At 41.0% G+C, this 15,368-nt stretch overlaps 1 protein-coding gene across 1 annotated transcript; it reads left to right on the top strand.

Moving 5' to 3' along the window:
* Window positions 1-712: 712 nt before the first annotated feature.
* Window positions 713-11,565, top strand: si:ch211-214e3.5 (zinc finger protein 518A). Its single transcript, XM_017695961.2, has 2 exons — window positions 713-1,080; window positions 4,577-11,565. Exon 2 carries the CDS (start codon window positions 4,595-4,597, stop codon window positions 9,161-9,163), a length of 4,569 nt encoding a protein of 1,522 aa, XP_017551450.1. The 5' UTR covers window positions 713-1,080; window positions 4,577-4,594; the 3' UTR covers window positions 9,164-11,565.
* Window positions 11,566-15,368: the final 3,803 nt, after the last annotated feature.

Raw genomic sequence — 15,368 nt, 5'->3', positions numbered from 1 at the left:
GAGATAATTCTGCAACGTTACTGTTTAAAATCCATTAATAGTGGAGAGACTAGGCAAAGCAGTCCTAAATAAAAGTTATTTGTTTCTAGATTTCCCACTATTTATCAAGGTTGCTTATAAACACCGAGGAGACACAAGTAGGTTCACTCCTGTTTTTTTTGTTTGTTAGTTTTGGTTTTTTGGATAGCAAATAAATGGCTATAGTGTTCTAGACAATCATAACCATGTTTCCCATCACCACCACTCTAAAGACATCAGTCTCCACAATTAACCACCTCCAACCATTCAGAATCTTTGGTTTTTTACCAATGCGCACATTTTGAGAAACGGAATAGCTGGAATTCTCCTTTAACCATCTGCGACCGTATCAGCTGCACTCCATGTGAAAAACATGCGCTGGTCACAAATCACTTCGTCTGTGGAAGCACGTCGATGCATGAATAAACCAAGCACTTTCTAGCCTCCTCATACAACAAGCAGCGCCTGAAAACATGCAGGGTGGTTTAAATCAACCACCGCCTCCATGATGGGTTAATGTATACAGCACAGGTCATGTACCTGGGTGCTTCTGGGGAGCCACATCTCAACTGAGGTTCATATATAACACGTGTTGCAGGCTGTGAAGGACAAATGTTGTTACATAAATGTTGTCTGGCTACAACAAAACACCGTTACACGGTCGACAGCCGTGTAAAATGGCGCGCTGTGCTCTGCGAGCAGACATGGCGTCTGTGAAGTCTAAGCGGAGCGGTTCTTCCACGTTTCCAGCTGTGGGCTGCGGCTTACAGCGGGGCTACAGACGCTGAACAAAACACACGGGCGCCTTTTAAACCAGAGTGCTCCTTACAGCGCCACTTACACCCACCAGCAGACTAAGCGGGATTCTAAGCTTGTCTCTGGGCCACGGAGGGCGAGTGAAGAGCTGTGAGGGAGACGCTGAGGAGCCTTTCAGGTGGCGCTCCATATTCATCCGCCCTGAGTTCCTGCTTCACTACTCCCGCTCAGCGAGAGTCCTGGGTTACCCGGATGGAACTGTCATGGCCGCCGTCACTGATCTGCCAGTCTAAAGAGAAAAGAAAGGTAAATGAATCCAAAAACAAGCCTTTATGGAGCATTTACGAGTAGTTACTGGGTTCACTGTTTCCCATAGTTGTATAGAACACTTGTTTAAAGTACCAACTCTTTTAACGACCTCTGTGTGGCTCTAATCGGTTGATGTCTGCGTGGGTGGGGGCGACTCGCTTTATTTTCTATAGATGAGGCTCAGTGACGGGGTTATCGGAGAATCACTTTAAGTGACCTCCGAAAATGTCCCAACTCTGTCCTGCTCCCGATACCGGCCGTGCGTGCGTGAATGCGAGGCTAAGCCGTTCGCTTTGCCCCACCGTCACGACACTTCCTCGGTCTTTCTGTGCATTGTGCAGCTCCGCGCTGCTCAAACTTACTTATAGTTATGCCAAATGAAATAGCCTAGCTAGTAGTTTATGGCTAAACCGTGAGCACTTCCAGACCGAAGGCATTCCCTCGAACACGCTGAACACGTTGCGGGTGCTGCTTTCACTTAAAGCGAGTGATGGTAACGCACATCACGCCAACTATAGACGAAGAGTCGCCCAAACTTGATATGCAGAGAAATGCATGAGCTAACATTGGGTGGTGTGTCTCACATTGGCCTACATGGGCTTGTATAAGCTATAAACACAGCCGGACCTGACACGTTTCAAGCTGGAAGCCTACAGAAAACACGCGTGTTTAAAGTTTCTCCATTAATATGCAAGGATGTGCCTCTGGAGTATTCATACTCTTTTTGGATTCGTGTCAAGTTCCATCGACTGAACTTGCATCAGCACCAAGTCCACTCTGTTTCTCTGTCTGTGTGCAGTGCCTCATAGGGAGATTTGTCGCTTAGGACCTGCTATTTATTTTGATGGCCGTTAAAATGCGTTTAGGCTCATGTTTGGCGATGTCAGATCTCAGAAACACCACTTTTGCAGGTTGTGGGACTTGTCAGTTGTTGTACTGTGGCAAATATACAGGAGCCTAATAATTAATTTCTGCTCATTCCTGTCAAGGGAGGCAGTTTGCCCCAGCCTTAGCACTATGCATGTGTGCGTCACTCAAAGGCAGCTTGTTACTTTGTTTCTGGTCACATTAAGTACAATGCATTATACCATAGTGTTTAATAAGACAGAATTCATGTTTTCTTGTAATCTTTAATCTACATTTAATTAATTTAGCCTACAAAATGTCTAATGATTTTATGATTATTATTATTATATCAGGGTACATTACAAAAATGTGTTGTTTTCAGATTCACATTGAAAATAATCATAAAACATAATCATGATTATTTTAGTATTGAAATCACGATTACCCATTGACTTTGCAAACATCATGCATTTATTAAACTGAAATGAACAGATTGAATTTCAGATCCTTAAACAATTAGTCATACTACCTTATTGCTGTATTACAGAAACCACCTGTCTAACAAATTTTGCACAGTATTTGTTGTTCTTCCTCGTCAATCTCCTTGAATCCAAAGTGTTTCCAAACAGCTAAATTAGCTTTACCTTTCTTGCTGACCAAAGGCTCTCTTTCCTAAATCTTGGCTCTCGCTGAATTAAACATGCCACAGCCTGGCTGAGAGTGAGTTTGGGCTTTTAGGGAGGGGCGAAAGTGCACCTCTGTGAAGGAAAGGGGTGCCCTGCATTTATAACGCAACAGAAAAAGAGCGCGTCATGAGAGCTCTAAAGTTATCACGAGTGTTTGTTTAAATGTGCAGTATGACCTGATGACACTGTTGATGTTATTTAGGTCTACTTCTATGTTCTGTACATGTTTTTGTTCCACATGTTTTGATGATACTGACTTAAAACCAATTGATTCTACGAAGCTTAATTACTCATGACATTCTACTGAGAATAAGTCCTAGAAAGTTGAACAAGCTTGAGCAAACTTGATTACATGTAAAATGTATATCATGGAAGTACATGCTGGATTAAGGAACATATAGTTAATATTATTGTATCAAGAAACATAAGGGCTGCAAGTAATTCTGATTAGGGCAAACTTTATCTGATATGACCCAAAGAACATGTTTCAAGCTGTTTGGAAACGTTTGTTTTGAACACGAGGGTTTCAGAATAATCTAAACATTTGAGATTGTCTCACTTGTTTCTACCATCACAAGGTATTATTATTAATATTATTATCCTGTTTGCAATTAAATTTCTCAAAGGTTTGTTTACAGTTACTTTGTTACATAAGTTTTGTTTGAACTTCATGTTAAATGAGTATGCTATATCTGGAGCTATTCAAACAGTCAGATGTCAGCTACCAACCATCTCCATGTCCCCCTTCACTACATCCATAAACCTTCTCTGAGGTCTACCTCTTCTCCTTCTGCCCGGCAGCTCCATCTCCAACATTCTTTGCCCAGTATATCCACTATTCCTCCTCAACACATGTCCAAACCATCTCAACCTGGCCTCCAAACTGCTCCACCTTCACTGTCCCTCTGATCTGCTCATTTCTAATCTTGTCCATCCTTGTCACTCCCAACGAAAATCTCAGCATCTTCATCTCCGCCACCTCCAGCTCAGCCTCCTGTCTTTTAGACAGAGCCACAGTTTCCAAACCATACATCATAGCAGGACACACTACTGTCTTGTAAACCTTCCCTTTCACTCTTGCTGCTATCCTTCTGTCACACATCAGCCCTGACACCCATGTCCACCCACTCCATCGTGCCTGCACCCTCTTCTTCACCTCTTTTTAGGAATATTTTCCTCTGTTTGATTAAAGAAACAAGCCCAGCATAGTCACTAACATTTGGAGTCACAAAAGCAAAGGTGCTCAGTTAGGCTTAAATGGCATTACGAGACATTTAGATGTTTATATGTTCTGCCTATGTTGCTCATAATCTACAAGAGTGTCTACAAATTCATCCATTGTGTTAACCCATGCTGTGCTATTCTGTATTTGTATTTGCTGTTTCATAAGCTCTGCTTTCTTGACTGAAATTTGAAAAGGATCACTTTTGAGCTAAACAGCGTTTTTAATAGCCTCAGAGCAGTTTAGCTGGTGAGAGCTTAAAATAAACACAGGGTTAAATATATTTGTATGTATTTTAAAACCCGTTCTTGGTAGAGAGGTACATGCTGGGTGTTGTTTAGATTCACTGTTTATTTGGATAGTAAATAAAATCAAACCCATCTGAATGACCTTATTTACATCACAACAATTGGATGATGCAGAAATTTTGAGATATTGATGGAATTCCCGTTTAAGACCTAATTATTACTCTTTGGTCTAAATTGGTAAATTCAGGTGTATTTGTAGTATAGTATTGTTTTGGCCTCAAAGTGTTTTAACTGTATTTGACTTTATGACCACTGTTGGTGAGTTGACAGTGATGCTATTTATAATTGAGCTTAAAATTAGCCTGAATAAGTTTTAAGAGGAGGAGACTCAGAATATCCATTAACTACAGTTTAGTTCAAATATATTTTCCTAATCCTATAAGAAGAAATAAAGAGTTCACGATCTGATTCTTTTTTTTTATCTTTTGCAGGAAGTTTTATCGTGAAACATGGAGGCCACTCCAGATGACCCACCAGAAAGCAATGACCAGAGTAGGAATGTTGATAACGATGCCTCCATCGTCCATACATGGCCTCCTTCAACAGAGCTTGCAAATCAGTCATCAGATGCAGCATATAATGACCATGGTGACCAAGAAGAAACCCAATCTGGGGAATCTGATAATTCTCAAACAGAAAGCAAGGCCGCAGAGAAATCACCATGTAAAATGCAGCAAGGTGCTATTTTCTCTGGGAAAATACTGAGTTTCTGCTGCTCTGAATGCAAAGGTGATACCACTTACAGCCCCAATGACTTGCTGAAACATTTTCAAGGAGCTCACAAGGGAACACTTCCAACATATCCTTGTGACCTTTGCACCTTTGTCACCAATGAGTTCTCTTCTCTCCAGCGGCATCGCATTGGACATCGCGACACTTTGGTTACTTGTGAGATCTGCAATGATGGAGTACAGTACTCTCTACTTTTACTCACTAGGCATTTCATTATGTGCCACAGCTGTAATGGACTGTTTCGATGTAAAAAATGTGACTTTTCCACCAGGGATGCAGGCACTTTTGTTCAGCACATTCATCACCACAACGAGGGCAGCCACAAATGTGTAAGGTGTCCACCCATGAGTCCCACACAAGGGAAAGTCCTCTCTGGGACTTTTCCTTTCACCTGTCAGTTTTGTGGCTATGGTGCTGCACGGAGGGAGTATCTAAATAAGCATCTGACTGTGGCTCATGGAGATGAAATGGATAGAACAAACAGATGGAAGGCAACAGAGGACTCTGGAGTTAATAATTCTGGACTGAAGCTGCTGCTTAAAAAGAGTCCTGCTGGAGGATCTAGGGAATCGCAGTGGATGTCAAAGCTGAATTCTCTTCCTGGCGTAGGGCTGCTTGACCACAATGGCAGGTTATTTAATCCAGAGAAGACACTGGAGGAAACACAGCAATTTCTTGAAAGAGCTGTTGGTGTGAAAAAAGAGAGTAGCAAGTGGAGTAAAAGTCCACTCAAGAGTGAACCGCAGTGTTCTTACCCAGTCACACCAACTACTCCACAGCCAAAGATACAAGAAACTGAACTCAGTTCTGGATCTGGAATTTTGAATTCAGGCAACAGTAATGGACTGACTGTTCTCATGGTCAAAAACAAAATTTCCATCCCTCCTAATTGCACCACAAAAGTAATGGGCTTTAAAATGGTAGATGGAAAAAAGCATCTGGTTTTAAAAGTCATACCAACAAAACAGGAACCCTCTATGAAAAATGAGATGTCACCTGCTGATCTTCCTGAGGATGATAAAAAGACCGTTAGCTCTCCTTGCTCCTCATTATCCCCAAGATCCAAGTCTCTTTTCAGACTAGACTCTGAGAAAAAGAAAGATTTCACTGCTTCGTTAAGAGCAGAGGCACAAGACATTGAAAAAGACACTGGGGGTCAGTCACCTTTATTAGATGAGCATGAAGCAAATGTGGATAGAACTAGTATAGCTCCAAACCAGGTTGGCTGTGAAACTTTACAAACATCTAGCCAGTTGCTAACCCCTCCATCAGACTCAACTTGTATAGACTTAGTGTCCACTGTGACCAAAGAGGCTTTATTTGGCATGAACCAAGTTAGTCATTCAGATAGGATGAAGTCATCACAACAGGATCATGAGCTTTCTGTCACTGATCTATCTGTAGAGAAATCCCAGTCAAAAACATTGACAGTTGTCTGCTCCCTTGCAGCAGAAATCACTCCCACAGATATGGTTATGGTGAAAGCCCAGTCGAACACTTCAGTAGATTCAGGTATGGATGAAATGTCACAATCAGAATCAATTGCAGATGAGCCAGCACCTCTTGAGGTAATATCTGATGCAAAAACAGACTTAATTCTGATATCGCCAAGTGGTTCCCCACCATCTGCACTGCCTTCTAATTGCGTTGCAGATGATGCCACACCCAGTGCTGACTTGGGTAAGTCCCCTGGCCAGATGGGTCATTCAGTGGATAATAAAAGTTGTGATATATCAACTGAACAGTCTTGTGCATCTGAAAGAATTATAGGCCAGAGACCACCCAGAGCTCCTGTGAAAAGGAGCCCACGTTTCATTTCAGAAGATGAAGAGAAACGATCTCCAGTTGCTGGTGAAACTGAGTCTTCATTATCAGAGAGCACTGCAACTGTCTGCTTCTCAAATTTAGCAAATGGAAAGATCTCTCGGATGGATTCGCTATCTGATTTTAGCCTAGCTACTAACTCCTCTCCAAGCAAGGAGCTAGCCTCAGATAGTACAGCTGTTGATAATCAATCCTCAAGTGTAACTCCAAACGGAACAACTGTCTCACATGGAAGCCCACAGAATAAAACAAAGGCAGGCGAGTCCCCTGATGCCAAAGACTGTAACAAAGGGGCTGAAACTCTATTGCAAAATTCCCCAAGTCAGGAGGTCTTTAGTTTTCACAATTACTCTAAAGATTCTTTTAGCAGTTCACCTGATTCACTTGAAGCTGATGAAAATTCTCCAGAGGACTTGGAAGATGGTGAGTGTGAAGAAGATTTTGATGAACTCAAGCTAGCTTCAGACTGGAGCTTAACACTACCTGCATCCCCGCCCCTTGGGACTGAATTGCCAGAAGAAGAAAATGTAGGAAGTGGAGGAGAAGGTAGTGCAGCTAATGAGCCAGTTCCTGCAAGTGAGAAGAAAGCACTAGAAAGAGTGGCTGATAGTGATATTGAGGTTGATGAGTGCATAGCTACTGTTGATGATACTGATGATGATTTACCCATTCCAGTGCTCCCAGAGGCTGAGCATGGGACAGCATCTCTATCTGAGTCAGGAAAAAAGGAAGAGGAGGGTGTTTCTCCTGCAGTTGAGAAGGGAACCACAACTTTGAGCAATGCAGCTGTTTTGGGAAAGATACTTGAAAAGCACTCGGATGCTATCATCAGTCAGCAGCTTGAGAAAGAAAGGATGGTATCTTCAGCTGCAGTGCCAGATCCTATAAGACCTACCAAAACAACGCTTAGGATCCTGCAGACGCCTGAGGGAAAACAACAGATGTTCCTTCAGACCACGGAGACTCCATATGCTGTCCAACTTAAAAGTAGTCCTGGGTTCAAGCTTATTACAAAGTCCTGTGCTTCCAAACTTAATGTGTCATATGTGAAGCCAGGAATTGAAAGGCCTAGCAAAGGTACAGGGTTGTCTCTTACACTAAATGGAGGCAGGATCGGAATGTCAGCTCAAGGTTCAAGTAGAGAGGGCGAAGGCCATGCATCTCTCTTACAAGCAGTAAGCAGCAGTGGAGGCCGCTACTTTGTCAATGCCTCTGCTCTGAAAGGGCCTCTTCTCTTATCTGGTGCTGTGAAGCCACCATCAGGAGAGCAAACAACAAACACACAACCAACGTGTTATTTAGTTCAAAGACCACTCCCTGTTGTACCAGTAAGTAATGAGTCAATTGGTTCAACTTCTAAGACTGTGCTGACTACCCGCCCACTGTTGGCCATGCCTGTGAACTCGGCTGATAAAGCGGCTCCCTTGCAAACTGGTCGGCAAGCATACTTGGTCAGATACATCTCTCCAGCTAAGTCAGGGATACTGCTAAATAGCTCAGATGGCAAAGGGGCAAGCCAGGGCAGCCATGCAAATGAAGGAGGTAAAAGCAGGGTTTTCCTGAAAATTGTCAGAAGTCCTAATGGCACTAGGTTCCTCTCTACTGCTCCGTGCACTTCAGCCAAAAAACCTATTTACGTGGCCGCAAGTTCTCTACAGTCACCTTACTTTCTTATGTCTTCACATAACTCTTTCACAAGTTTGTCAGCAGGGCTGAAAACCTCCAACACTCATGAACTCATCCCAGGAAAACTTACAAGCATTTTACCCCAGTCAAGCATTGACATTAAAAACAGGGCTGAGGATAGCATAGCAATTCAGAAGTCACCGCTAAGCCCATTGTACACCCGTTCACAAAGTCAGCGAAAGAGGAGGAGAAGGGGTCTGTTTGAGGAACCCTTTGAGTCATCTCCGAAAACAAGGAGAATCTCAAGCAAGTCATCTGAGGTTTCATCTCTCTGGGAGCCTGCAGCAAAAGATGTCGAGAGAACACTCAGGCTCTCTCCTTTCAGCCCACTTCAGGAAATCAAATGCCCCCGTCGAAACCAGCCAGTGGTGGTGCTTAACCACCCTGATGCTGACATTCCTGAAGTGGCAAACATTATGAAGTCGGTTAACAGGTACAAAAGTGAAGTCGTCAAGGTGGCATTGTCCCAGAGCACAGTCAAAGCCCTCTCTGAGTGGAGCTTCCGTGGTGCAGAGGGTGCGCTATCAAAGCCAGGTACACGAGTCCAGCCATTAGGGAGCAATGTCCGAGAGCGTTTCATCTTAAAACTGAAGCTGAAAAAGAAGAGCAGAAGCAAATATGAGGTAGTAAGACTGTCCTCCACCACAGGGTCAGAGCAAATGCCTAAGTTTAATTGTTGGTTTTGTGGTCGAGTGTTCAACAATCAGGAAGAGTGGATTGGTCACGGACAGCGGCATCTCATGGAAGCTACAAGAGACTGGAATAAGCTGTTCTAAAGAAACCACAAAACCCTTGGATTGGGTCAGAAGCCGTCCTCTGATGTAGAAATGAGACTGATACACAATTCTGATTTCTATTTCTTTTTTAAAAATCTAGAACAGTTAGATACACTTAAGCTGTCAATATTATTTTCTATAGATATCCCTCCAGACATTTTTAATGGGTATAGTGTAATAGAAAGAGTTTGGTACCTGAAACCAATTTATATGTAAATAGTTTTAACCCATGTATATTTAAATCTAAAACCTTTGCGTATGTACATAATGGAACTGTGAAAACTGGACACACTGTATGTCTATGGTGCAAGCAAAAAGATCACTGGTATAAAAAGAAGGTGCTGTCTGTGATAGACCTCTTTCAATGCAGTCAGATAACAAATTACTCAGGTAATTTCATAATCTTGAAATGAACAGTCCAGTTTATAAAGAGATCCTTTATATTAGCTCAGCTACTATGTTCAAAGATGCGTCATTTAAAGTTTAATTTGTTTAGGTTGGCTGCATACATTACCCTTATTAGAGGTCACTGAGGTTATTTTACCTTGCATTTGTTTTGATCACACCTTAAAACATGTCCCTTTTTAGTATTGAATCATGTCAATGTTCAGAATGTGTGGCAAACATTCAAACTTTGTGCAGGCATACTTTTAAGTCTTGGATATATTTCAAATCGATCTAGAAACTTTAGGTTTATGTGGAAGCTGTTGAAGCTTCAAAATGTTATCATCTGTACACTGTATTTTTTTATTTTTCTTTTCTGATCTTGAGTCCTGATTGTTGGTGCCATTGCATCTCTTTTTAACACATCAAAATTGACCCAGTGTCATTTTAGTAGCAATAATCAATGTCACCACAGTTTTAAACAGCACAGAAATTGTGCAGGCCAATTGTGCAGGCTCAATATTTTGTCTGGTTTCAGCATTTTTGTTTTTCTTCCACTGTTTTCCTCTGTCTGGATGAAGTTGGAAGCCAGTAGAGCGTGGTTACACTTCAATAAAGAAGAGGAAAATGGAACATCTTCAGATGCAAGCCACCAAACCTCAAATGGCCAACCAAACACTACCTGCATTTTGTTCTCGTTCTCTCTGATACTCGAGTGCCTCGATCTGCCTCAAAGTTTTTATGAAGTGGTTGTTCTTGTTCTCTGCTAAGCATATTGGGTTGTGGCATGTCTGTGTGCTTAGAAGGTTTAGAGGTTAAGTGGCGGTTACTTCATCCCCAAAATTTTTAATGTAGTTTTTAAGTCTTCAAAACTGAATTGTTTTATTGGCATATGAGTAGACTGTCAACAGTGCAGTGTATTGTAATAACATATTACAAGACACTATTTGGCCCAACTTGCAATTTGGTTGAACAAGGGTCTGATTTCCCAGACAGGGATTAAGCCTAGTCCTGGACTATGTTTCACTCTCAATGGAGAATCTCTCTTCAGAATGCTATGTATTAGGCTGTCCCTGTCCGCAAACCTGACTCTAAACCTAGTAGCGCCACTAGAGTGTATCTGCACCCTGCCCTGCTGATCTGTCTTTGTGGTTTAATAACTTATGCAAATCTTCCTGCCAGCCATTCACAGTAAGATGGTCAATTTCTGAAAGATAGCTTCTACGTTACCTCACTGTTGCTGCCAGCATTCACAATATCATGTGCATTAAAAGCCAGCAGTTTGAGCACTTCCACATCCACATTTGTTACTTACAACATGCTTGATAATGAGGGTAATATTTGAAGTTTATAAAAAATGTCGTATTTCATATTTTTTTTAAAAGGTCTCATAACCATTGCTATGTTTTTTATGCATAGTTTGTGCATCACTTTAACTAGGAAACATGTTAAGGCAGAGCCTGTGATTATTCAATTTAGGTGTATTTTTATTGTGACTCCTCTAACATTTTGAAATGTTCCTACTCTTCGTTTTTGAGATGACAATCACTATTATAACTGAAAACAGTTGAATGAAGTCCGTTTACCACTGCGTTAGCATCCAAATTTCTCCAATTTTAATTTAATTCTAGGTGTTTATACATAATTAAAACCTCTGCATAATGTTCTCCAATCACTGACCTCTGACCTTTACTCTGCTCAAGTTACCCTGCCTAACACTACCACTACACTATGCCATCAGCAAGCAAAAAGCATGACCCTCACTTTGTCAAATACCAACAGGACAGCAACCAAATAATTTTTATGAATTACTGAGGCAAAAAAAAACAAACAAAAAACAGCCGTTTAGTGTTTAATGCTCATGTCATACAGGTTGTTGGGGTTTATTATGATGTGAGAAACAAATTTATTTTTTTATGATAAGTGCCTAAAATGTGATGCACCAGGTTGACACTATATTGTACTGTATTTGCCTCCTTGCAGTTCCTCCTTGAATAAATGTAAATACTTTAAAAGAAGTCTGTGTTTGTGCATATTTCATGTGTTGGAGATTATGTTTGAATTGCTTTTGCTGAAATCAGTTTAAGATTTATGAAGAGGGGTTTACTGTAAAGTAGGGGGCGGGAAAGTCTCCAAACTGTGGCCCTCCAGGGACCAGAGTTCTGTACTCCTGCTTTAAAGTGTGACACATTTAAGGTTGTATGCAAAGATTTGAACACCCCAATCAAATACCATGTTTTGATTTGCTAAGCGTGAATATGTTAACACATTCTCTACAGGGAACAACCTAAAGATGCAACTTCTAGTGCACAATTTCTGAATTTGCTGAGTGAAACATACACTGTGCAATGTGCCATCACTTTTCATGTTTTATTTCTCACCATTATGCTCAGTTCAGCAAATGAACAGTAATTGTGCAGAAGTGTGTTCTGTGTAGAGGATGTCTAAAGTTATTTTCACGTATCATTTCACATATCACATAGCAAAACCATTTCAGCAGAGGTGCCCAAACTTTTGCATACAACTGTACTTAGCATTGCAGTTGTGCTGTTTGCACTGTAGGGGGCAATACACTATAAAGAACTGGTATAGCCCAAAACTCCCACTCTTTTTTTCCTTTCTGCTCCAACTGTTTTGCTCACAGGGGGCTTCATAATGAACAATAACTGCTAAAGAGAGGACATGCTGAATGTAGAGGTGAATGGGACCTCAGAGACTGTGAGTTCATTTAGACACAGAACAGCTCAGGCCTATAGTGTTAACTGTCCATTCTAGAATAAACTGAAAAACATCATCTGTCATGTATGCTCAGCTTTTGCATTGAGGACAATGTAGGATTATCCTGTGCATGTTCATATGCAGCCTCTTTGAATGATCATGTAGTTCATCATATTGTCAGTTTCCATTACAAAACAGTTTAGATGGAGAATAAAGTTTTGAAATACATGTTTATACATATTATTGCTGCCCCAAAAAAATCAACAGCGACGAACATGCATCTCCAATATGGCAACTCTACTGATCGTAACTTGTAAGTTAAGTAATTTGGACCTTTTCTGCTGATCCATTCATAATAACATTTCACATAATGTAAAGAACAGTCTGTGTTCAATACACGCAAGAAAATAAAACTTGAAAAAATGAATAAAATAGAGAGTTCTATGCAAAAGTTTGGGCCGCCATTGTCAAATGATTTTGATGGTTGATTTTCTCACCTTATGGTCTTTTGCACATTCCTACCTTGCAGAGGGAAGTTTTTTCATCCATATTAAATCTTAGATGGAGGGATAGTCGCAATCTCATAATTTTGTCATAGTAAAAAACTCCACTGTATTATTTAAAAAGACAGTTAAATTGTGTCGGTCACAAGCGATGTTACATGTACTGACTGCTTATTTGCATTAATTATTGAGACTTACGTTGCCACCATGTACCATAGACACATTTGTGTATAGTTATACCATTTAATACGTATGTTTTCTATACTTCTGGTTTCCAAAATATCAGTAATTAATATGATTAATAAGTGACAGTTGATGGATGAATTGTTTGATATGGGATATGATTGATTTTATGCACTGTCATTCAGTGATGACCCACTGAGAGCCAATGCATGCCTACCAGATAGAGGGGAAGACAGTTCTGCAGGCTTTTGCAGGATTTAAATAGGTCAGGCTTGTAGCAGAGCTGTCTGTGGACTGCTTCTGACTACATGCCACAGAAGTGGTTCAGGCCATAGAGTGGCCTGGAGGGAGGGGGGTGGTGGTGGTGGGTTATTCCATAAGAAATGAAGCGTTAACACACCGAGATGAGAAAAGGGAAGAAGAACAAGGCAGCAGAAAGACACAGAGAAAATTTCTGATTAGACCGTTCTCATAGTCACTATTGCACAGTTAATTGTAGTGATAAAAGAAATTGCTGATGGTATTCAGTGCGTTTGAAGCGTCAGAAGCCAGGCCATGATAAAGAGGTGACTTTTGGATTTGTTGATTGTGTAAAACTGTTCTTCTTTTCTTTTTTTTTCCATCCACTGTGATTGCGTGTGAAGTTCATGCCTTTTCATGCCTCACATCGTGAATGGGTGCAAAAGAAAGTAGAATTAACTGCACTGAGTTCTGCTCCCTACCCCCACATACATTATCAATATTAAAGTAAAGAGATGTTTAACTTATTAGTTGATTGTACTAATCTTTTATAATTGATTATTAATACTTATTTTAAACGATTAAACGATAATTTATGTTTAGCATTTATATTAATGCTAATTGCTATATTTATAAAATATCGTTTTATCTGAGCCTGCACTGTGTGAGTTTAGAATGAATGAATTTATAGACCAGGCCTCATCTTCCCAAAAGCGTCACAGTATTAAGATCATCGTTGCTTTTGTCATGTTAAGATCTTCTCTACTGTTAGTGTTCAGAGTCATGCTTTCTCTAGTTTGGTTTCTTTGAAGCATCAAAAATAAAAAAGCTAAAAAAAAAAATATCTTGAAATTAATCTCTACATGCCTTCCGCCCGATGACTGCTGGGATAGGCTCTGGCTCCCCCATGACCCAGAAGGACAAGTGGCTTGAAGATGCTTTTGAGAAACAGGAGAGAACGCAGCCTGTGGCTCTCTAAGCTGTTCAATTATTACTTGTGCAGGTCTTGTAGAGGTGTAGTGTCTTTTAAAGACTAGTAACTGCCACTGCGGGTGACAGAAAACTGTTTTGTTAGCTTAGCCGTTGCTCACCATCTACACCTTATTTGTTGCTTCCCTGGTGAAAAAAAACAGCACAGAATAACATCCATTCCAAGCTGGTCTATACAGGTTTATGTTGATCTGGTTTAGCTGGTAACCCATGGTCTTACCAACATCCAAAGCACAAGATATGCTGTTTTTTTCTAGCAGGGTTGTGGGGCTGGTCTTCTATTGAGATTGGCCTTGTAGGTAGAGAGCTTATGCAGATGGCTTTTAAAGGCTAGCAACTGCACAATAGGCTTATTCACTACTTCCTTGTACATGTGGTTTTACATTGAGACAGACCTTGTATGTTGAAGTTTAAGCTTTTAAGACTGAAGGCTGTACTAAACTATGCTAGCTAACTGTGCCACAATATGCCCACTTATTCCTAGTTACAGGGCTCGTAGTTAGAGGTATAGTGGATCTTAAATGCAACCACTACAATGGGCTAAACTGACCCACATTCATCTTTAATCTAGCTCACTGTGGCTTAAACTGATCATTTATTCTTGCTGCAGGTGGGTTTTTATCAATATGCCTCGTAGTGCTGATAGAGGAAGAGCAACACTTCTTTTTTCCATCTAATGGTAAAGCCACAATCTCTGAAATATAAAGTCAGTCCAAAAAAGACACACAAACACTATTCTCAGCAACCAAGCAAGCACTGCACCCTATGACATCCTCTCCCAAAATAAGCTGTTGACCTGCGGCCTGTCAGTGGCGCTCGGTCAGAGAGAGCACCAGCAGATGGCAGTGGGGAGCGGAAGCAACAGCCCTTGCAATTTTGATGCGATGCGAAGTGAAAACCCTCATCTCCATGGAACATTTTAACGACAGCACCCAACGCTAGCTCAGTGAACCCTCATTTTTTCCCTGTAAAGGCATGTGAATTAGTCGTGTAGCTTGAGTGGATTTCTGTTTCTGGTATCAGAGCCACACTTTCAAAGGAGCTGTCTGTGTATCTCTGCTTTCCCCCTTTTTCCCTTGATTTGCACCAAATATGCCCATTATGTGCTGTTCTGTCTTCAATTAAACAAAAGGGGAGTTCTTCAAAAAATTAAACAGGTTGCCTACAGTGTCAAAACACGAATATGG

The sequence above is a fragment of the Pygocentrus nattereri genome, chromosome 13, assembly GCF_015220715.1.
Source record: "Pygocentrus nattereri isolate fPygNat1 chromosome 13, fPygNat1.pri, whole genome shotgun sequence".
NCBI classification, from domain to species: Eukaryota; Metazoa; Chordata; class Actinopteri; order Characiformes; family Serrasalmidae; genus Pygocentrus; species Pygocentrus nattereri.
This window is presented reverse-complemented; position numbering and strand designations above follow the sequence as displayed.